The sequence below is a fragment of the Cyprinodon tularosa genome, unplaced genomic scaffold (genome assembly GCF_016077235.1).
Source record: "Cyprinodon tularosa strain WSP-4 unplaced genomic scaffold, ASM1607723v1 ctg277, whole genome shotgun sequence".
Taxonomy (NCBI): Eukaryota; Metazoa; Chordata; class Actinopteri; order Cyprinodontiformes; family Cyprinodontidae; genus Cyprinodon; species Cyprinodon tularosa.
In genome coordinates, this window is record NW_024038982.1 from 882,452 (window position 1) to 904,777 (window position 22,326).

Genomic DNA, 22,326 nt, shown 5'->3' on the forward strand with positions numbered 1-22,326 from the left:
CCAGCTTCAAGTTTCTGTAAACTGTAAGACCAACAGACTGCTAAACTCCTTTGTTCCCCAAGCCATCAAGTTGTACAACTCCTCGCTTGGGGGAAGGAGGAGGTGATAGGAAGAGGGACAAGGGTCATCACCCCCCTCCTTGGACATTTTATGCAAAACATTACCTATTGTCACTCATGTGCAATATTCTTTTCTGTCACTGTGTAATATCACATACTGACTACTGTGTAGCCTGTGTAATTTTTTACTTATTTTATAAGGTCTGCAGTAGAAGTGCAATAACCCAGTTCAACTACTGTGCAGTCTTCCCTTAGCTCTTTACAGTGCAGATATTTTTATATTTTTATGGGTTTTTTTTAACTATATACACTGTTTTTATATTGGCTGTTTTTTCTTTTTTTATCTTTCATGACAGCTTGCTTTAACTTTTTGTACCAATGGAACCAGAATTTCCCTGAAGGAGTAATCCCAAGTGATAAATAAAGTTTTTTTTTTCTCTCTCTTTATACAGTGTCCTGTCTGGCAATGTGGCAATAAGGATAAATAAAGTTGAGTCTTTTGTAAAACTGTAGCTCATCATTGGTGACCATTTTGGGAATATTTGCGCCATCTAGTGGACAGATTGAGGGAAGTCTTGTTCAGCTCCATTCTCTTGCCTCTTTGATCTTACAACTATTTTTTTTTATATTTATTTATATACTTATTTATTTTATATATTTATTTTATAGTGTTCAAAACTTTAAATACTCGCGTTAAAGTGTCATAACTGTGTAGAGCAAACTCAATTAGAGATTAAGAGGTTGATAAACATCCCAGGCCCCGCCCACACCAGGGGATCTGAGCAATCAGAGAGCAGTATTTGATGGCAGTGGGCGGAGCTTTAGTATCCCGAGAAAAAGGTAACAGGTTGCAGTTCCAACAGCAGCGCAGTGAACTTATTACTGTAGACGTTTATGAAGGCTATAGTTTAACATGGTTCTTTGACAGACGTATGGGGAGATATTTAGGGTATCTTCGGTGACAAGACGAGAGGAAACATAAGAAGAGAAGCTAAGAAGATACTTTGAAGGAGAAGAGGTAAGTTTCGGTGTGAACTTGATCCTAACCGCCACACGGCTCAACCAGACAATCATCCATTTCCGACAGTTATACACTTTATCTGGGATTTTCTGATGCTGCTTGACTTTTCTCTTTCTCGTATCGAATATAAAGGTGTAATACGCTGCAGCGATACCATGTTTTTACTTATATCTCTTAACTCGTTTGTAAAGAAAAGTAATTAAACTAACAAAGTTAAATCTGAGTCAAATGTGTCAGGGTGAATCACCGTCCCCTAATGTGAAACAACGACTTTGTTTTTAAAAGTGAAACAGGGAGTGACTTTCATTTCGTTTATATACACATTAAGGTTATGAAAAAAATGACAACCACACACCTGTCCTTTTTAAGCAGCTGTTTTCAAGGTTAGGGGCCACTAGGGGACATGCTTGGGGCCCCGAATCAACGAGTCTCTGCAAAACTAAGCTTTATTACATCAGTTCCAATTGAAAAAGATAATTAAATATAGAAATGTTAAAATGGGTTGGGGAAAGGGTACAAATAATAATTCAGATCATGATTCTGTTTTTTTATTATTATTATTTTAAATAGAAAATGCCATGTTTGTTCAGCAGATGACTTATGTGACAATTTTCAAGTGTTTTTTTTCATTTTGTATTGGTTTGCTATAATCTGATTGTACCACCTGGTAAAAGTGTGATAGCTTTATAAAAACATGAAATCAAAATGCTATTTGGAATAAAAAGCTTTAACGTAGTTTAATTCTCTCCTAAAGATCATTAATGTCAATGTCAGATATAATGGTTTTTACTATATGTTAGTTTTATTTTATGGTAAAATACAACTAAAGCTCCAGATAAATTAAACTTGTTTAAGATATCAAAGGTGGATGAGCTGAATAAAGAAATTCAGCAGGAAGAAATTCTGATATGCTATATTGTAATAAAAAGTTATTTTCATAATTTCAAGGCCTTTTTTTTAATGGTGCCAACATGCAACTAGCAGGGCTTTTAATCTTATTTTGTGATGAATACAATAGACATACAACAATAAAAATTTCTTGAGAACTAATTGATGTACTTTCAGATGCCCTCATTAGGATAATGGTTGTATTTTGTGATGACTTTCATTTTATACTCCCTCCTTTTTGTAACTTTTTAGGTTTTGAGTATGGAAATCAATTGAATTTTAGTTGCATTTATTTATTCAAACCTAAATACAAAAATAGGATATCTGGATCATCTTTGTAGTTACTTTGTTCCTAAATGAGTCTAAAATACAACAGCTGAGTCCTGGTTAAAAATCTTAAGCCGAGCATACACTGTACGATTTTTGAAAATCGTTGCAACCCTGCGGTTTCGTCGGACAGTGTGAGTTCACAGCTCACGATGCATGTGCGGTCCAACGCTCTGATCTACCTGCTTACACTGCACATCTAAAAACCACCTTAGACTCAGCCCCGGAGAGAGATGGCCCTACTGGGACTCATCTATCTGGAAGCCAAACCAGTAGAAGTCGAATATGAAGCTCACTAGAATGAAACTTTGGACAAAGACATGGCTGAGCAATAGTGGCTACTACGGTCTGTCAATTTTACAGAAAGAACTGCATTTTACACCCCCCGCCATGCTTCGGTGTTTTCGTCTGAGAGGAGGAAGAAGAGTCCTTGTTTGCCCACTGAGCGATATGCCCACGACGGTCGACTGACCTCCGATTCCTGATCCGGAGGTGGTCATAAAAGGCTGATCGCCCCTCGTTACCCCCTATACAATACACAATCAGGCTGAAAGTCAGCCTACACCTGAACAGCCTAAATGTGTAAAATTTCGGAAAAATTCTCGCCCAATTGGAAAGTCGCTCCGAAAAGGGTAAAAAAATCCCACAGTGTAAGCCTAGTATTAGCCAATGTAATCACAGTTTTCAAGGAGGTGTAATTGCTCACAGACCTAAGCTGTTCAGTCTTAAATCTAGTTCTCCCGTCATTAAATAAAACACTTTTGACTCCTGCTTTCAACCAGTTTCTCCTCTTTACTGGAAAGGATATCTCAGATGAAACCGAAGATGACAGATATCTCAGATTATACTGTAGCGTTAAAGCACGGCTCATGGGTTTTGTCTCACATTTGACTAATAACATCTTTTGACTTGATGAGGTGCCACTGTTTCATCTTATGATAGTTTGGCAAAAACCAATCTGGTTTGACATTATAGGCAGTTAATTCCTTCACATGTGACATAGAATCCCAGAACCTGCCTGATTAGGCGAGGGGAGCAGAGGAAGTGTCAGGAATGTGATGGAAGGGAGGGCCATACTTATGTCCTTCTAATATGGTGTCATTTGTTTACTGCTTGGTAACACTGAAGTCTGGCTTTTTCGTGCCAATGAGCTACTTTGGATGGGAAAAGAGGAATAAATGGACATTTGTATGCATGTGAAAGAGGAGTAGTAACTAGTTTGGAGAGAGGACAAGGGTCTGGTTTTATGTCAAGGATGTAACTGAGAAGGAGAATATCTCTCTGGAGAAGGTTTCTAACTGTCTGCTGGGAGCAGATGGGGAGTTCTGTTACTTTTAAGCTGCGGTTAACATTTCCCTTAGAAGAAAAAGTAAAAGTCTGTCTGAGAAAGTTAGGTCTAGTTTTGTTGCATTCCCAAAGCTTATTAAACCAAATAATCATCTATTTTAGTAAATAGCTGTTTGGATATCTTTTTTCTCCAAATTAGAGCTACTTGCTCTACCTGTTAAAAGCCCAATCGGGTCACAGAAGGTGTAGATGTGGAATGTCCTCTGGCTATGCTAGCATTCAGCTACATCTTTATTTTCTATTTTGGTTACTGAAGAATATTTGTGTTAATAAATATTTATCCCACATTCTATGTATTATTTGCATGATCAGTGCCAAAGTCTCTGGTTCTAGATCCTTGCTGTGCTGGTAGGAGTAGGATATAAATCAGCTGTTCCCTCAGTTCTACCTGACTAGGTGTGTGGTTGCATATTGTAGAGACATTTTTTAAAAATCATTAGCTATTTATATATTTATTTTCAATAAAACCTGTATTAAAAGGTGCTCATTCTATTTTGTTGATCAAATGACGCTAGAGATTAACAAACACTTGCCGTTTTTCATTGTTTACAATGTTCACAGTGAAAGGAAAAGCTATTGTCTGCTGCTGCTCTCTTTCTGGTATGTGACCTGTTTTGCTGTCTTTATCCCAAATAGAGCAGCACAATGTATTGAATTCAATTATCAGTGTATGACTTTCATAGAAAGAATCTCTTAACATTTTTGAAATTCATTCCAAATGCCGTATATTTACACTCTAAATACCGATAGATTATTTTATCCAATAAGATGGTCTTGAATTTCTTTCACTAAAAGGTGCTGGGCCCTAATCTTTTGGCAGCTCTTGTGCAGGGTAGATTTTACAACATTTAAAGCAAAGCATAACAAACACATTTAGTTTTTCAGCATATGATTTACTATAACTACACTGGAATAGGTTCAGAACTGAAATATCAGCCAGTCATATCAAAACAGAAGACTGAGGAAAGATTGAGTTCATCGAAGCCAATTATAGTTGTTGGATTATCAGAACATTGCAGCAGATTTCTTAACCTAGTTAACTGTTCTGGAGCTGCAAATCTAGGCTGTTCAGTTGTCATTTTGAGAAGGTTCAAACATGTTTTGCTATTAAAAAAAACATAGAGCAAAAGAACAGAGCCTGCAGCACAATAAACCCCATTGTTTAGTAAGTTATTTGCTCCACTTTAAGGCTGCCCCCTTTGGAAGCTTTAGGACATTATTTTAATTATCCTGTTTAATAATCAGAGTGTTGGACTCAGTGTCAGAAAATAAATAATCCTTAGTGACTCAGGCTCCTATCAGGATAAAATCCTTCCTGATCTGGACCACCCTACTAAATTTATACCCAGAAGGGAGACTGTTTTTGGAATAGGAAAAAAATAAATGAAATAGGTTTTGGGTGGAGAACAAACACGTAATGAATGTATAACATGTACGATACATGATATAAATTAATTATTTGATTTCAAAGTTAAAGGGAGAGTAAGCTCCATTATTTCTTTTTAAGCAGACTGGAGAACAAATGTTCAGATAATTCTGAATATTGTTCCATCTGGGATCCAACGGGGTGCCTCCAAATCAAATTATCATGTGAGAAAAATTACCCACCTCAGCTGGGCAAGTAAAACAAAATTAAAATGTCTCAGTCTAGTGTTTATATTTTATTGCTTATTGTCAAGTTTCTCAGTAATAACAACCAGACCTGGAATCCTAGAAAGGATGAACATTAATATATTCTGCTATTAAACTACCCTCTTTTTACTTTTTTGTACATTTTTTTTCTGCTATAAGATTCAAATGCATTAACTTGTTTAATGTCCAAAGACAAAAGAGAACATAAGAGTTACAGGATGAACAGAAGTAAAGTTAGTGATGTAAATAGCATTGTGATTATATCAATCAGGATTTTACCAGTTTTAGGTCTGGATAAAAATAAATCTAATTCAGCTGGTTTAAAATGTTTATACTAAGGTATCCAACACATATAGATGAAATAAAATATTTGATTAAATTTAGCAAACATTAACAGCGTAGGAAAAAAAACTGTTGCAGAATCCATGATAAAAGTGGTAGAATAACAACATCACCCTCAGGTATTGGTCAAAGCACATGTCCATGATTGGAATCCTATTTTCTGACACCGTGCTGATTCTTAAAGCCTTAACAAAGGTTTGACCTATTTGTAAATTCATTGAGCATTTCTAATCAGAGATGATCAAGAAAAGAAATGGCTGACTTCCGTTACCTGTGAATAGATCTGCCTATCATCAGTTTGTTTTTGTTTGCATGCTTTATATTTAAATTGATGGTCTGTCTCCAAATGGCAGATAATCAGCTTAAGTAATCACCCTGATGGTCATGATTTTTAAAGCTAAAAAGCTGGATTAAGGGATTGATGACTGTTTAGTTTCTGTGGCCTGCAGACGTAGGTAGTAATCAGAGGTGCTGCTGTGATTTTTTTCAAGAGGTGTAGACAGAAAGCTTTCAAATTAGAGTTTGGAGATAAGGAAGTTATTGAAGGTAGCTTTTTGAAATTAGATCAGGCAGAGAAGGAACCAAAGGGGGACAGTTCTTTGCGTTCTCTAAATCGCTGCCCTTGTTTTCCGCCCCACATCAGACAGACAATAGGATGAGTTCCCCTGCCATCACCCCCTTCCTCATAGACTGGCATTTTCACTCCTCCTTTTGACAAATATAAAAAAAGCGAGACTCCTGGGAAAGCATGCAGTGCAGCGAATATTTAGACAGGAAAAACGGCTTCAGCACCACTTCTGCATTCCTCCGAGTCCATGCCACTTCCGTCAATAAATGCTGCTCTTTGCCTTTCTACATACAGTAATACCTGTGTGAAACGATGTCGAACAGGTACAGTTCAGCTGTGGGTGAGACTTCATGCACGACTTCACATATTTCATTTGACACAACGTTTCTTATGGTTTGGAGTGTGGAAGAAAAAAAGCTACACGCCTTGCAATTGTATCCACCTACAGATAATACCTGCGTACCTCTAATATACTTAAAACCTGTTTGTGTCATCTTCAATGACAGCGCAGGCGTCACCTTCACCTTTTCATCTTTTCATTTTGAAAAGAAACACAGTGTCTTTGTGGATGTCATTTTTCTTCTGGTATAGTAAAGTATTTTTTAATAAGAAAAGAACAAAACATTTCTCCTTTCTTAAAGAGATCTCCATGGAATGAAACAGTCTTTTTTTAGAAAAGTACTTAATGTTTCTGTGCAAAACAGAGTTGCATTTTTGAGGCTGTTTCTCACTTTCAGTTACGGCCTGACTGGATTTTATCGCATGAAACGCTGATAAGAGAAGAAAAGTGAACTGTTTTCTATCTTTCTACTCACCCTCCCTTTCTTTTTCCCTGCCCGCTTTCTGTCTCTCACCCCCACAGCTATAAAGTGAGATAGAAAGTAGGAAAGGTTAGGAGGGAGTGTTTTGGTGGCTACAAAGTCGCAGTAGCAAACTGTAGCTCTTTAATGTTGGGTTGTCTATTGTAAGCTAAAGCACGGCTTTATTACGAGGTAACACTGACTGTTCAGTTCAGTTTTTATTTCCAGTGAGTGGAGCTAGAAAAAAGCATTCTAGGAATTAGTGTGTTGAATTGAAGCTGTAAATATAGAATCTGTCCTCATTATGTCAGTTTAAACGCTATAAATGATCATAATTATCTGTGCTGTGAGGTGTAGAAACTATCCAAAGTTGTTGCTCCTCACTAAGGGAGAGTCATGTCTGGGTGTGTGCTTTCAGGTTAATGACTAATAGGGAGCAACATGAACAAAGTTCACACACTCAGTCAAGGACCAGAAACCTGTCAACGTCTGTAAATCTCTGCTTTATCCTGGAAGAAGTACATATGTGTTTCCTGTTGGAGAAAAAGCAGTTTTATTTCCACAGTCCTGGTTATTAAGAGTTCAGTGATTTTAAATTCTTTCTTTGGGGATTAATTCTGCACAGATAGTAGGAATCAGTGTTGTCAAAGAAAAATGTTATTCCTTGTTTTGTAATGTAATGTTATGTTGAGGTGGAGGAACCCTAGAAAATAATCTGCTAACCTTGGCTGATTCTGTTTTTGACTCCAATCATCTTTCTATGTGTCCTGACCAGCTTCCCTATACCTGCTTAAAAAAAGAACCCCATGCCATGATGCTGCCACCACCATGTGACATATGATGATGTCGTGCTCCGTTTGATGTCCATTGTTTGTCTTTCTGCATTCCTATTATTCGGCATCATGGCCAGAAGTTTCATTTTATTAGCTTCTCCTTGAACTTTGCTCATTTTACAAATCATTGCTTCATCCTAGACATGGCTTGTGGTGAACAGAACTTTGTATGACTTTTTTTTTAACATAAAACGCTTCCATAAAACGTATCAGAAAAGATTGAATGGCTTCAACTTTTAACGGTTTGTTTTTTAATTCAGAAAGGATCAGGCTGACCTATGTAATAGGAAAACAGGCTAGTTTGCTCTGTCCTTGAGCAAACTATGGCTTATTCAAGATTTATGCAAACGTTTCATTTTGTTTTTTTTGGAAAAAAAACAAAAAACAAATGCATCATTTACATTTCTTTGACAGCTTACAGTCTATCCACAAACTATGCAAACAGCTTCTTTTGATAACTATGTAAATTTGTTCAGGCTGTATCACCGTTACATATTTATATTTGCATTGTGATTATATAGTGGAACTTTTTCGGTTTAGAGGTGAGTTGTTCTCTAAGCAAACTGATCAGTGCTGTTCTTCTTTTCTTTGCATTTACTTTGTAGTTTTACAAGTTGTGTTAACTAACAGTGGAAGGAAGCTGTTAAATCAACTTTAGATGTGCCTATTTACCTTCATGATTGGCTTGAGGACGACAGAAATATTTTTTTTTATGTCTTTTTTTTTTCCTTTTACATTGGGAAGGATTTTTAAACTGACTTTATAACAAATAGACAAACTTTGTCCTCCAAAGAAAGGTCTTTTTTTTTCTAAATAATTGTGTCTTGGTTGAATTTTACACAACTACGCTAATATGGTTTGCTTTTTCTTTTTTTGTGGTCCACAGTAGAAGGTCATATGCAGCATTTCTCAAGGCTGAAATACAGCATGGCATTAGCCTCACTGTTTACAAAACATTACTTTTAGCCAGCAAACATGCACAGGTTATCATTAGTTAAGGGTTAAAGTCTGATACACTGTTTTAAAGAGTTTAAGGAACATGAATGTTTCTGGTTCTAAAATTCATGTTTTTATTGTTTTTTTTTTTTCGTTTGTGTTTTTAAATATTCAGCCCCTTTGTAGACATGCACGGATCAGAAATGTGTCACAGATTTCAGATCCATCTTTAGTCAAGCTTTGAACTTTTTCTTCAGTAACTATACAACAGCAGAAAATATAAAAACATGATTATTCTTAGAGTTTTCTACCCTGCCTTTAGGGCTTGGTGATATGGCCTAAAAATAAAATCTCAGATTTGTTTTTTTCTTTTAATTCAATTAAAAATATATTTTTTTTAGTCCCCACTGTGCAGCTTGGGTAATGGAATTTCACTGACGTACTTGTGGTTGGGTAGCTCATATCTGGGGTCTAAGGTTTTAATCATACTAATAAACCCATCTTCTCTATGTTATGGGCACCTTGCTGTTGGCTATATGTGCAAAGCGACCACTTCGGTGATTGTTCTCCACCGTGCCCCCTTTCTTTCATATATGGTGCCTTGTGGAATATAATATGCTACAGCTGGCTTCCTTTTTTTCTTCTTTTTAATTGTCTGCAACCAAAATGCCCAGACTTTAAGTCATTTCCTAAAAAAATAAATTTCAAGCTCCAGCAGAGTACTTCTTAATGCAGCCTCTTACTTGTTTTAACTAAATCAGGTTTTCCTTTTCTGTTGCAGTATGAGCTCACAGTCTTCCGGCCGAAGGCCCCCGATGGACCATGGAGTCCAGATCCATTCTATTAACAATATCGGGGACTCTAGAGGAGGACAGCCAATGCCCCAAACCAAGTCCAGGCCTAACACTCCCTCCAAATATGGCGTAGCGGTCAGGGTAAAGGGGATCGACGGGAAGCCGTATGTAGTCCTGAAGGATGGACAGAGGGGAGACTCATACGGGGTCCAGCTTAGGACTAACTATTCCTCAGGCTACGGCAGCCTTCCCCGGAGGAGAGACATGGCAGAGGCTGGAGTACAGTGGGCGGAGTCTGAAGGGGAGGGAGGCCCTCCAGGGGCGCTCCGCCGGGCTCAGTCTCATGGCTCACTCCTAGACAAGGATGGAGGTGGCAGCAGTGAGGATTTTCATCTGTCTAGACCCCCTGGGGATGGAAAGTCTGGTAGTTATGGTCATCTAGATGGAAGCGGTGCAGTAAGGAGAGACAGAGGGGAAGTGTGGGGAAGTAGAGAAGGGATTGAGGACAGGAGAATGTGGAATCAGGCTGTCCAAGGAGGGTATCACAGGTCAGTGGAACCAGTTAGGAGCAATCATTCATACCCTGACCCACGTCACCAAGCAAACGAGCCCCCCTCCCATCAGACACAGCCTCCTGTCAACAGACAGATGAACAGCTTGGATGGTGGAATAGCTGTAGGCCAGCAGGGAAGATTCTCACCTACACAGCCACAACACAGGTCGACGGCTCCAGTCCACCACTCAAATCCTCACACCCCGCCTCAGCCCTCCTCTCACCGCAGCTTAGGACATGGCCAGGCCCCGGGCTCCAGGTTCCCTGGGCCCTCTGCCAATCAGTGGGCTTCAGAGGAACGGAGACATGTGGATCTGGCCGACTCACAAGTAAGAATCCTTATTATTTTCTTCTTTTTTTTTGGTCGGGCATCACAACAGATTTTTCTGTGAGCTACAAACAGAACAGAGCATGCCACATTGCAAGCGTAGTTTTCTGATCTATGTCTTAAGGTGACCCCTGACCTTTTACTGGACCAGGTTCAGTGTGCGGGGATGAGCTTTGAGGAGGAGCAGGTCATGAAGATGGTGTACAACATCCTGAGACAGGGGTACAGTCCTCTGCATTCTTCAGATCACATCAGAGGGATCAGAGAGTGTTGAAGTTAACTTTTCCCCCTTTTTTATTTTTTTTTAGATCTTCTGAGAGTGATGCTGTCATCTGGAACAAAGTCAAAAGCATTTTTCAGAAGTTTCAGAGCATAATGGTTCGTTTTGCTTTCTAAATCTGCATGTTTCTTTAGAAATTGTTCCAACTTGTGTTCAACATAGAGGTTACACCTCTGTCCCATTTTTGGCTCTTTCTCTTAACAGCCTAAAGAAAGCCCCCGGGAAGAGTGGGTGAGAGAAAAAAGGGACTTGGAGACTAAGGTGGCTCAACTGCAGACTGCCCTGCGTGACGATAGAAGGGTGAGTGGAGCAGAGAGAGAAATGTGACATGACGGGTCCTTGGTGACCTTCAGACATAACGCAATATTTGTCCTGTTTCTTCCAGCCTTCTTTTAAAAAAATCAAATGTGTGTTTTTTCCCCTCTGGAGTACAGTTTCCTTTCGCTTATTGAAGCCCAACGATTTGGGTTTATACTGTAATGATTTGCTCGTGCTGCTATTAATTAAGGGGGAACTTAATATACTACATATAAACTCAAGTGAGTTTTACAAAAAAAGTTTTTATAATGGAGACATTTTTTGTGAATAAAACCAAACATTCTTTTATGTGCAAAATCAACTGTACACATACGACACTGCTGTTTGTATTTAGATTAATACAGCTAATTGGTTGCAGAGAAGTCACTCTTTTTGTGGCATAACTTTGTCTGGTTTGCTCTTAAAGACTTCTTTACATAACTGGTTCAGTTCTGTTTGATTTAGTTCCTGGTCTTTTTAAAACAAGCTTTGAATGTTTGTTTGAGATCATTGTCCAGTCGGAGCAACCAGTGGAGTCCAACTTTTGACCATTTGGCCTAAACTTTCACTGTCAAGTAAAAGGAAACAGCCTTGGATGTACAAGAAAAACGCAAAACAATCTGAACACAAAGATTCTTCAGCAGCAGAATTACAACTTTTACATCAGCATGAACCGAAATGTTTCATGGGATTTATTTTTATTTTTTATTTTTTTGATTAAGCTATTTTGATAAGAATGATGTTTGCTTTAAAGGTTAAACTTCCGAACATACGAACATTGTATTAATGGTCCATCATAGCGGTGTTTGTATCATGTTTAAGGGTCCTTTTTGAGCCAGTGAGGCTGGTGCTTTTTTCATACAGGTAGAACAATTAAAAGTTGAAGCATTTAACAATTTTAGCTCCAGTAAAATAATTATTCAAACATGGTCACAGTAAAGCAGGAGTGCTTAATTCAATTTAGATGCTCCAACACTCCTGAATAAAACAAGCGGCTCGTTTTCAGGCCTTTGCTGAGCTGACTGACAGGCTAAGAAAATTCAGCCTTCAAATTCAGGTGTGTTGGAGAAAAGGTACATCTAAAGAGAAAAGATTGTAGCTCTTCAGGACTCGACTTGGTTATCTATGCAATAAAGTCTCCCAACAGGACCGTGATGTTTAACGATCTTTGATCAGATTACCAGTAAAACAGTCACTTTAAATAGCTTAAGCCTGTAAACATCTGAATGGAGCTCTACCAGTCTCGATGGTCCTGTAAATCTGTGCAGGACTTTTTTCTGGGTTACATAAAGACTTTCTCAATTCAGCTTGTTTGATTCAGCTTGTTTGTTTATTGGAAAGAGTTGCCAATAAGGGGGATTGGCATCTAGAGAGTAACTAGGCTCTAATTATATGGCTCACTTGCAGTCCACACATAAACTCCTGTTGTTAGCTGCATGGACATGAGGAAGATTTCACCTGCTCTTCTGTTTGACTGAGAGGATGAAATAGTCCCCAGCGTTTCTTCGACTTTTAACTAATCTAACCAGAAGGGCTAATGAGGGTTTGTGGGAGTGTGCTTCAGATTAATCCTCAGATTATTCCAGAAAGCCTTCAGGCTTCTTTGGAGATGTACACAAGTAATCATACAAAAATCTACTATAATGGCTCATTATATGCTGGTTTAAACATAGCTCTTAATACCTTAAGCTCTTATGCATATTGATTGTTGGGTAAAGACATACCGCTGCAGCATTACCTAAAAGCAACCTGTGTATTCTGCTTTAAGGCTCATGTTTCAGAGGTCTCATTCATTCTTTATGCCTGCTTGTGTGTACAGGTCTCCGCTAGCAATTCTGACCCTGCTTTGAAAGCTGAGCTGGAGTCCTGCCTGGATGAAAACCTGCAGCTCCAGGAGATGCTGGACCGGAAGAAGAAAGAATTAAACGAAACACAATCAGAGTGAGGACACAGGAGCGTGCACACACAGTTATGCTCTAGTTTACAGGACGGCTTTGTGCCACAACCTGAGTCATGGTTAAATGAAACAAGTAGTTACTGTTTACTAATTTGCACCACATACAACAGTCTTTTCTTTCTATTGTTTTTGTTGCAGGCTGACTCAGCTGCGTATGGACAGGGAGAATGCTGAAGCTCGGGTTAGACAGTTGGAGGACCACCTGGCAGAACTTCAGGAGGAGCTACGAAGAGAAAATGGCAGCAAGACGGTACAGCATGCATACTAACTTTTTTTATTGTTTATTAAATGACTCTTAGTGAATCCATGTTTACGATACTCACATCCTCCTCTCTCTCTGCAGGACCTGGTGTCTAGTCAGGCACAGCTTGCAGAGGTCTACCAGCAGAAACAGAAGCTGGAGGAGACACTCAGGCAACGAGAGAGGGAGCTCACAGCTTTGAAAGGAGCTCTGAAGGAAGAGGTGTCCTCACATGACCGAGAACTCGAAAAGCTGCGAGAGCAATACAGGGTGGACATGGAGAAGCTCCGCAGCAGCATGGAACAGGTGTCTCAGGTGTGCAGAATGAGACTAGTCCTGAGTGCTGAACAAAGTGGTTTAATGCCCAGTAGTGTTTTTGTTTCCATCCTGGTCAACAGTAACGTGTATATACAAGTGAGAAATAAGTCACACCATGAAACTTTTCTATGTTTTGTGACTTTAAAAGGCAAAATTCACCTAAATAATAAGTGGTGCAACAAACAAACAGAGGATGTCCATGATCCTACAAAGTACAGACTCCCAGAAATTAAACAAAAAATTCACCTCCAACTTATTTCCATTTGATAAAGAACCTTTAAACCAATCATAATTATTTGTGTTCTACACAATTATTTATTTCTTGATCTTTAAAATTAAATCCCCACAAAATGTTCTTTACTTTTTATCATCACAGAATCTGGAACTTATGTTGTATTAAATCAGTCGAAATGCTTCTGACCAATGAGGAAAAGTGATTCTTTAGCCATTTTTCAAATATTTAATTTGTTTTTAAGGTTCATAACAGATGATCACAGTAGTCTAAGCTTTTTTCTGACTTGCAATAAATGTTTTTTTCTGATTTATTAAGAAAAATCCCAGAATTCAAGAACTAATTTAACTATTTAGTCCCATCTAGAGATTGACATTATTTAAGTTAGAAAACAGAAAGCCCAATGATTTGTTAGGTTTAAGCCATACTGCTGTCGATTAACATAAGCAGGAAAAACATTAAAATCTGGCCCTGCTTCTTCTGCTGTAGTCTCACGCAGGAATCGAAGCCGAGCGGCAGCGAGTGAACGCGTCGGTTCGCACTTTGCAGCAGCAGCTGGAGGATTGCAGAGACGAGAGCAACCACTGGATGGAGCAGTTTCACGCCACCAGAGATGAACTTCGAAGCACCAAACAGGAGTGAGTCAAACCAGGAGCTCAGATTGTTCTAAACGTTTCTGTTTGACCCTTTCTCTTTGCACTTTCTTTTCTGCTAATTTGTTTCTGCTTTTTCCCCCTTTTATTCTTCCTGGTCACTTCTTCTTCCTCTCTCTGTCAGAGAGACACCCGGCAACTCTGAAACACTGTGAGGCTCAGTGATTTTACAGCTCTCATATGTAGACATAGAGAGGCTTAGGATTAGCTAACCATTGTTCTAAGACTATCCACTCACAGCTTCACTCATTCATGATGCCTTCTCTGAACAAAGGCGTCCATGATCTAGTACTGACAATGGATATTCTGCTAAAAGTGTTTTTTTAAAATCTTTTTCTAAAGATGTTTATTAAAAACAAAACCATCTTTGTTTTAGCAGAAACTATTAAAACACTGAGAAGAGGTGTGGATAATCTTACATTAGTTTGTCGCTAGTGACTAAAAAATAGTTATTGCTCAAACTGCTAATGTCCACCAAATCAAAATTCATCATTTTTACCGATACAAATCCAGCAGCTGCTGAATATGTCATTATTCTTAGGATTTCAGTACGTTGTATAATGTGGGTGTTTTTTACACCTTTTTTCAGGCTTCTGCAAATCCGCCTGGAGAGAGAGGAGTCTGAGGATGAGCTGAAGGAGCTTAAGGAGAAGATGAGCACCATGAAGCAGCAGCCAGCTGACTCTGGCCAGTCAGAGACTCTCAAACAGGTGAAGAAATAAACTGGCTATCAGGGTGTCTTAGCTCCTAAGAAGAATATGCATTTAACATCTGGATTATATTCCTTAAAACAGGGTTGTAATGCATCCTGGAGAAATGTTGAACATTAAATTTTCAATATTTTCAAATACTAAATAAGTTTGTAATACATTTGTGTCTTCTTCCCCTCTTGTCTAAAAGTTGTGTCCTTGCTCCAATCCTTTTATTATTCATTCGCAGTCTCTTCTTTTTCACTTTCTTAGTGTTTTTCCCTTTCCCCTTCCTTCCAAATGTCCTCATCTCCTTTTACCTTCTAACTTTCCATAAGTCCTTTCATTTCGTCCATCTTCCATTCTATTCTGCTCTGCTTCCATCTTTACCTTCCTCCCTTTATTCTGTGCTCTTTCATCTACCTCCATTCTTTCTCGACTTTTTCTGTCCTTTCTTCTTTGCTTTTGTCTTTTCTTCCTTCCCTGTTCTTCTATCCTTCCTTAATGAAGTTCCATTTCTCTGTTTTATACCCTTCCTTGCTTGCTTTGCCCTTTTTTCCCCTGGTCCTCTCCCTCTCTTGCTTTATCCTTCTTAGTTTTTCTTTCTGATATTTCTTTACAGAGTGTCATTCCTTATGTCCTTCTTATTTTCACTCATCCTTCCTTCTTTTCAGTCTCTTTTCCTGCAGATTTCATAATAAAATTCTCAGCAGTGTAAGCATCCCTACTGTAAAATCATGGTGAACATTTGTGTTTTACACTTTCTAAAGGAGACACAATCATTTCATGCTTGTTCATCTGATCTTTCCAATGCATTCCACCCTGAAAAAAGCACTGGTTAAATGCCAAATGCATCTAAAAATATTTGATATCTGTCAACATATCATTACTTGCTGTGTAATAACCTGTGAAGCAAGTTAACAATCATACAGTAAACTATTACTCTGTTTCAGGAGCTTCAGCGGTGCAGCGCTGATATGCAGAAGGTCAAGTTAGAGCTGGAGAAACAGAGGACAGATTATGACAAGAAAGTCATGGAATTGATCTCCCTTAAAAAGACTCACCAGAACCAGGAGGCTGAGCTGAAGTATGAGATCGACAGGCTGAAGGACCAGTTACAGAGGGCCAAAGATGACTATGCAAAAGCACAGGAGAAAAATAAACAGGTTGGTTTACCCTCATCCTTAAATCATAGTTAGGTATTGAACTTTACATCTTCAAAATGTCTCAGTCTCTGCTGCCTTTCTCCTTCTCCAAATAGCTCCCCAGCCCAGCAGCTATCTCAGAGCTGGAGCAGAAGCTAACTGAAGCACAAAGAGAAGCTAGCCATTTAAAGGTGAAGCTCTCTCTTACTGAAGAAGAGCTGGAAAGCGCTAAAACAAGTGTGGGTAAAGCTCAGATAGAGGTTAACTCTCTCCAAGATGCTCAGAAGGAGCAGGAGGCAGCTAACACCAGGCTCAAAGAGAAACTCTCAAGATTAGAGGTAAAAACACGTCTTCATAAACCCAATCCTACTAAGAGATGCTCTAAAAGCATAAAAAAAAGTATAACTGTAATTGTTTACTCAGGCTCAGTTGCAGAGCAACGCTACAGAAAGCTCAGAGGCAGAGCTCGCCCTGCACGCAGAGGTTAGAGGCCTCAGATCTGAGCTGGATGAAGCCAAGAGGAAAGCTTCCAAGCTCAGCCAGGAGTACCGTGAACTCGGCCTGCGTCTGGAGGGCACAGAGAGAGACAGAGACTCACTAAAACAGACCATCAGCCAGCTGGAGGACACCAAACAGCAGCAAGAGAGATCCTTAGAAAAGCTCAACAAAGAAGTAAGAAGGGATGGCATCCGATATTCTCAGAGGAATCAATGGTGAAAAAGAAATAGCTCTATCTATGAGTTTCTCACCCCCTTTTCTCTCTCTTAGTACGAGTCTCTGAACTTAACTTCAAAAGGAGAGATCCAGAATCTTAAAGTTCTGCTGGAGGAGCAGAGAGAGCGAACACGAAAGGAGGTGCAGGAGGTACAGCGCCATGGAAACGACACAAAGTCTGAGCTGGAACGCAACCAACAGAATTTAAGGAGACTAGAAGAAGAGGTATAAAAGCTGATTTCGACTGTTTTTAATGATTAGAGTTTGGGATCCAGGGACATCTGTAATTTGCAAACCATAAAATGATAAATGTATGTTGTAAATCCATTCTTTTGCATTACCCAGATGGTTCGACAGAAGAAAGAGCTTCAACTTGCTTGTGAGGAGAGGGACAACCACCAGCTTGATAAGGAGCTTCTCACCAACAGACTGCGCCACCTAGAGGGAGAGTTGGAGGCCAGCAAAAACAGCCTCAATGAGAAAGCACGTGAAATTCGCATCCTGGAGGTATAGTCCACCTTGCTCTGATTTCTAATGTCTCATCTAGAAACAGACTCAGAGGAAGAATAGACAGGATGGAGGAACTTTTGTGTCTTGTTGGGTCCATTAGGACAAAGTAAAGCGTGTGGAGTTGGAGCTGGACGAGGAGAAAAGCTCTGTGGAGATGCTGACGGACCGAGTGTCCAGGAGCAGAGACCAGATCGACCAGCTGCGCTCTGAGCTCATGCAGGAGAGATCCTCCAAACAGGACCTGGAGCTGGATAAGAACGCCATGGAGAGACATGTATGTCACCCTGCATTAGTAATGATGAGTAAAGTAATTGAAGTGCAAATAGAGGCAGGCTGGGTGATTTATTCCATTTTTTCAGGGCTTTTCAGAGGTATGTTATCGATCCTTAGTGATCAAACATCATGAATATTATAATATAGGAATATTAAGGTTGAGGTAGGGCTGTATGATACCGTCAAAATGTTTCCTATCATTATTGATTTCTCAATATAGCTCAATTTGATATAGTTCTGTTATCAATATTAAAGACAGATGCCTGTACAAACTAATGGAAATTATTTTGCTACTCCTATGAAACTCTTCCAATATAAAGGTTAAGGAACGATTGTTACCACTAAGCACAGCCTGCAGCTACAACCACAGGCTCCATGTCTGTGGTGAACCTTAATGCTCATGTGTAGGAGACTCTGTAATTATAGACTATAAGGTATATCGAAATACCAAAAATGATTTATTGAGTAAAATTTTTTTGTGATTAGGGCTGCAACAATTAATTGGACTAATCATAATTATTCAATTATTGAAATAATCCTCCGAAACTTCAGTAATGTAATAATCGTTTATGGGAGTATAGACTCTAAAACCTACCTTTTGCTGACAGAACAACCAAATTAGAGCAGTAACTCTATCAAAATTGTTTTAAAAAATATTAACACATTAATTTAAGATAACAAAAACATTTTCGTCCGTCAATATGCTCTAACTAGAACTTCTCAAGTGGAAAAGTTTTAGTTTCACCTTGTTTAATTTCGTAAAAAATATTCTTTAAGGAATGTTTTGCTTTTAAATTATTAATTGAAAAAATAATCGACAGATGAATCGTTTCGCAAAACGATTGTTTTGCTAAACGTAGTTTGTTGCAGCCCCAATTGTGATATATATTGATTTATTGTCCAGCCCTAGTGTAAAGGCACAAAGCAATATCTGTCAGACCAGTTTAATCTGTCATCCAAGACTTAAATTGATGTGCCCCTATACTGACCTGCTTTATAAGGAGACAATGAATCACAGAGACTCATGATAGCTCTTCTCGCTGTTCACTGGATAGCTTTTAGATGTGCCCTCCACCAATTGGGTCTTTATAGAATGGCAGCAAGAAACAGATGTTTAGTTTCTCAGTTTGCACTTGAGTTGAAATATTTAATCTGGTTAATTGTGATTAATTGTTTATTGAAATGATCCTCAATGGATTACATGTTAAATGGAGTATAGAGACTGTAATACATGTCTTTAGCTGACAGAGCAACCTATTAAGAGTAGTAATTATACCAAAATTTAAAAAATAAATAAATAATTTGCATTTAAGATTAAAAAGTCGGTCGATATGCTCTATCCAAAACTCCTCAGGTGGAAAAGTTTTAGTTTTGGAAGTTTTAAATTCTGTAAAAATCCTTTCTAAGGAACCTTTTGCTATCTGATTATCAATCAATTAGGCAAAAAATAATTTACAGATTCATTGATTAACAAGATAATATTTATTTGCCGCCCTAGTTTGCACCAAACTATATAGAAAAACACATTTCTCTGTTAAGTAGTTATAAAGGACCTAATTGTCCTTCCACTTTGCCATTTAGTCTAGTTTCTGCTGCTCTATCACAAAAATCAACTGTATAAACCATAAATTATAATGTCACAATGTGCATACGAATACATATTATTACCTCTGTTAATACAAGGTTTAAAGTCAGTTCCTCACTGATGATCCCCTTCGGTTTTTAAATTATGACTTTTTTTTGTGCAGCTGAAGGAGCTAAGGAACCGTGTGGTTGAGATGGAGGGTCAGTCTCGCTCCTCAACAGGAGTTTCTCAGCTGGAAAACAAAATACAGGAGCTTGAAGACCGTCTGAGAAATGAGGAAAGGTACATTGTAAAAGGCACAGAAAATGTGCTTCAAAGATATTTATGGGAAAAGAAATAGCATTTTCTTTCCCTCTGTATTTTAAAGAGAGAAGAACAACATGCTGTCGACACAGCGTCGACTGGAGAGGAAACTAAAAGATCTCAACATGACGCTGGATGAGGAGAGACAGGCTCACACTGAACAGAGAGATCAGGTATAATCATGTTTAAAAAAAAAAAAAAGGTTTTTAACACTCAGAAACATGCCATGTTAGATTGAAACTGTAATGCCTGTTGCAGCTTACCTTGAAAGTAAAGGCCTTGAAGAGGCAGGTGGACGAAGGAGAGACAGAGCTGGAGAGGATTGAAACTCTGAAGAGGAAAGCCCAGAGAGACATGGAGGAGCAAATGGAGCTCAAAGATGCACTACAGACCAGAGTCACCGCTTTGGAAACGGAGCTCAAGTAGGTGTTTCAGTTTTAATTAACCTTCCTCACAGAGCTGAGATCATCACAGCTGTCTGTCTGGCTGACTAACAGAGATACAGTCTCCTCCCCTTCCATCAGAAGATGAATAAAATCACTCGTAAAAATGATATCATGATTAGTGTATGCAAGTTTCTCATCTGTGACATAATACTACTGATAGAGATTACACAACTGTCTTGAAATGTAGATGAAATTGTGCATTACTCATTTTCAACAGGCAGAATGACATCACATCAAATACCAGCGTAACATGTTTTAACCCTAACCAGCCAGAGGAGGGAGCTATACAACTGCTACTTGCCACAATGCCAGTTAAAACAAGACTTCTAAAGGTTTTAAATTGTACATATTTATTGCTGTCTCTTTCTGATAGGAGAAAAACTCAAGTCTCAATGCGTCCAGCTTTGGATTCATCAGTTCTCAGCTCAGACGATGACGACGACAGCCTGTACGACCCCTCCACTATCACCTCCATCCTAACCGAAAGCAACCTCCAGACCAGCTCATGCTAATGATCGAGTTCCCAGGCGGAACAGAACAAGAGGTGGACATTACAGCCCTGCAGAGAACAATAACTGGGTGGGGGGGAGGGGGTGAACTGGGGGAAAAGTTAGAGGAGTGTATGGTATGCACTGCACACAATGAGGGAGGATGGAGAGGACCTTAACGACACATTGTAGAGACCAATGTTGGGAGGCATTTTTCCAGACCAGCATGAATGTAAGGAAACAAAACATTCCTAGTATTTAAAGGAATTTCCCCCCCAGCCTTTCCCCCGCCATCTCCATCTCAACAATACATGACCAATACTGCTGAAGGTGCACCAATATATGCAGCTTGGACTGCTTCAAAACTTAAGCACACTTATTTGAGTTTGTTTTTTTAAGCACAAATTGAGTATGTCGGACCATTTCAGCGCTGCTTCACCTCTGAAGCGTGTTGCATTTTGAATTCACTCAACTCTCTTTTTTTCTTTTTTCATGGCCATTTAAACATGTTTCTGCAGCAGTTTCCAGTGCAGAAGTATTCAGATCAACCCTGACTAAGATTACATCACCATAATTAGAAAACCAGTGGATCAAAAAACCTTAAGCCTCTAGAGTTAATCTCTAAGGATGACTAGTCACTCTAGGTGTTAGCTTTATATAGTATGATAAATTAAAAGTAGTATGATTATGTAGTACAAATACAACGGAAATGTAGTATTTATTTAAACAGAAAAGTCTATATGATAAAACAGAAAAGGAACAATTTTTCATACTGATACCAGAATATTTGTCATTAGTGTGGATTTTGATGAAAGAGTTAAAGAAATTACATGGAGACCCATAAATTAAATGCTTTTTACTTAAGGTTATTTATTCCGGGGTTCCTTCACAGCTTAGAAAAGTCTGTTATTTACCTTCGATGTTTTCCAAGACTCTATGGAAACAATAATAGAGACATGTTTAAAATGTAGGTAGGAGAAATTACTACAGAACAAAAATCTAATGCAGCTGAATAAATGTAGCAGATTTTACATTGATTTATATTTTTATAAAATGTTTCTATCTCCAATATTCTATACCAGCATATGGATCTACAGGCGTCTGTCCCTATAACAGCATGTATTCAGTTAAGGTGCCACAAAAGCAGGGGAGTGGCCCTATGCCACACTATGGAAAATGGATGAAAGGGTTTGTTTCATCATTTATTCCCAAATGTCAAGAATGCCGTGAAACTGAAGATTTGAGCCAGGAAAATTATGTAATTTTGGATTCAAAATGTTAAGGAACTCTGTTATAGCTTTTCTGCTCTTTATGTAAGAACAGTGCAAGTTTAATGAGCTGACTACTCAGTCAGCTGCTTTACTGACATGTGATTTAGAAGACATAGTTTTAAAACATAATAACACCCGTGATTATAAACTCTGCTTTAGTTTACACAGAATGACTCTGTGTTATTTCTAAACAGCCACATACATCTTCCTAGTGAGGGAGAAGTATATGAGCCTTCCTTCAGCACAGCAACAAGAAAGAGAGGCAACACTGCAATAGTACAGCATCACATAAAAGGGCTTAAAACCTTAGGAACAGTGTGATGGGAAGTTGTTGTGGTTTTATAGCTGTAGCATTAAATTAAACTCTGGGTTGCCTTAAAATCATTAACCTTTCTGTGCCTTTTTGTAACTAAACAGTTGTCTTTTTTATGTTTCACTCCTTAATTTCAGGCAGTTCACTTGGCATCTAAAACAAGTTCTAGTAGAAAACTTAAAA

General features: G+C 38.6%; 1 protein-coding gene across 5 annotated transcripts; it reads left to right on the top strand.

Moving 5' to 3' along the window:
• Window positions 1–878: 878 nt before the first annotated feature.
• Window positions 879–21,993, top strand: LOC119786717 (cingulin). Of its 5 annotated transcripts, none has more exons than XM_038290213.1 (21): window positions 879–1,077; window positions 9,535–10,429; window positions 10,532–10,650; window positions 10,737–10,806; window positions 10,913–11,008; window positions 12,825–12,946; window positions 13,101–13,212; window positions 13,306–13,518; window positions 14,243–14,391; window positions 14,531–14,557; window positions 14,996–15,116; window positions 16,049–16,261; window positions 16,357–16,578; window positions 16,664–16,912; window positions 17,009–17,179; window positions 17,300–17,461; window positions 17,565–17,738; window positions 19,486–19,604; window positions 19,690–19,798; window positions 19,884–20,047; window positions 20,445–21,993. In XM_038290213.1, exons 2-21 carry the CDS (start codon window positions 9,536–9,538, stop codon window positions 20,581–20,583), a joined length of 3,645 nt encoding a protein of 1,214 aa, XP_038146141.1. In that variant the 5' UTR covers window positions 879–1,077; window position 9,535; the 3' UTR covers window positions 20,584–21,993. The 5 variants fall into 5 exon arrangements, with proteins under 5 accessions (XP_038146141.1, XP_038146142.1, XP_038146145.1 ...); XM_038290214.1 differs by having other exon boundaries at window positions 10,553–10,650; window positions 20,445–20,583; XM_038290217.1 differs by having other exon boundaries at window positions 10,580–10,650; window positions 20,445–20,583.
• The last annotated feature ends 333 nt before the right edge of the window (window positions 21,994–22,326 follow it).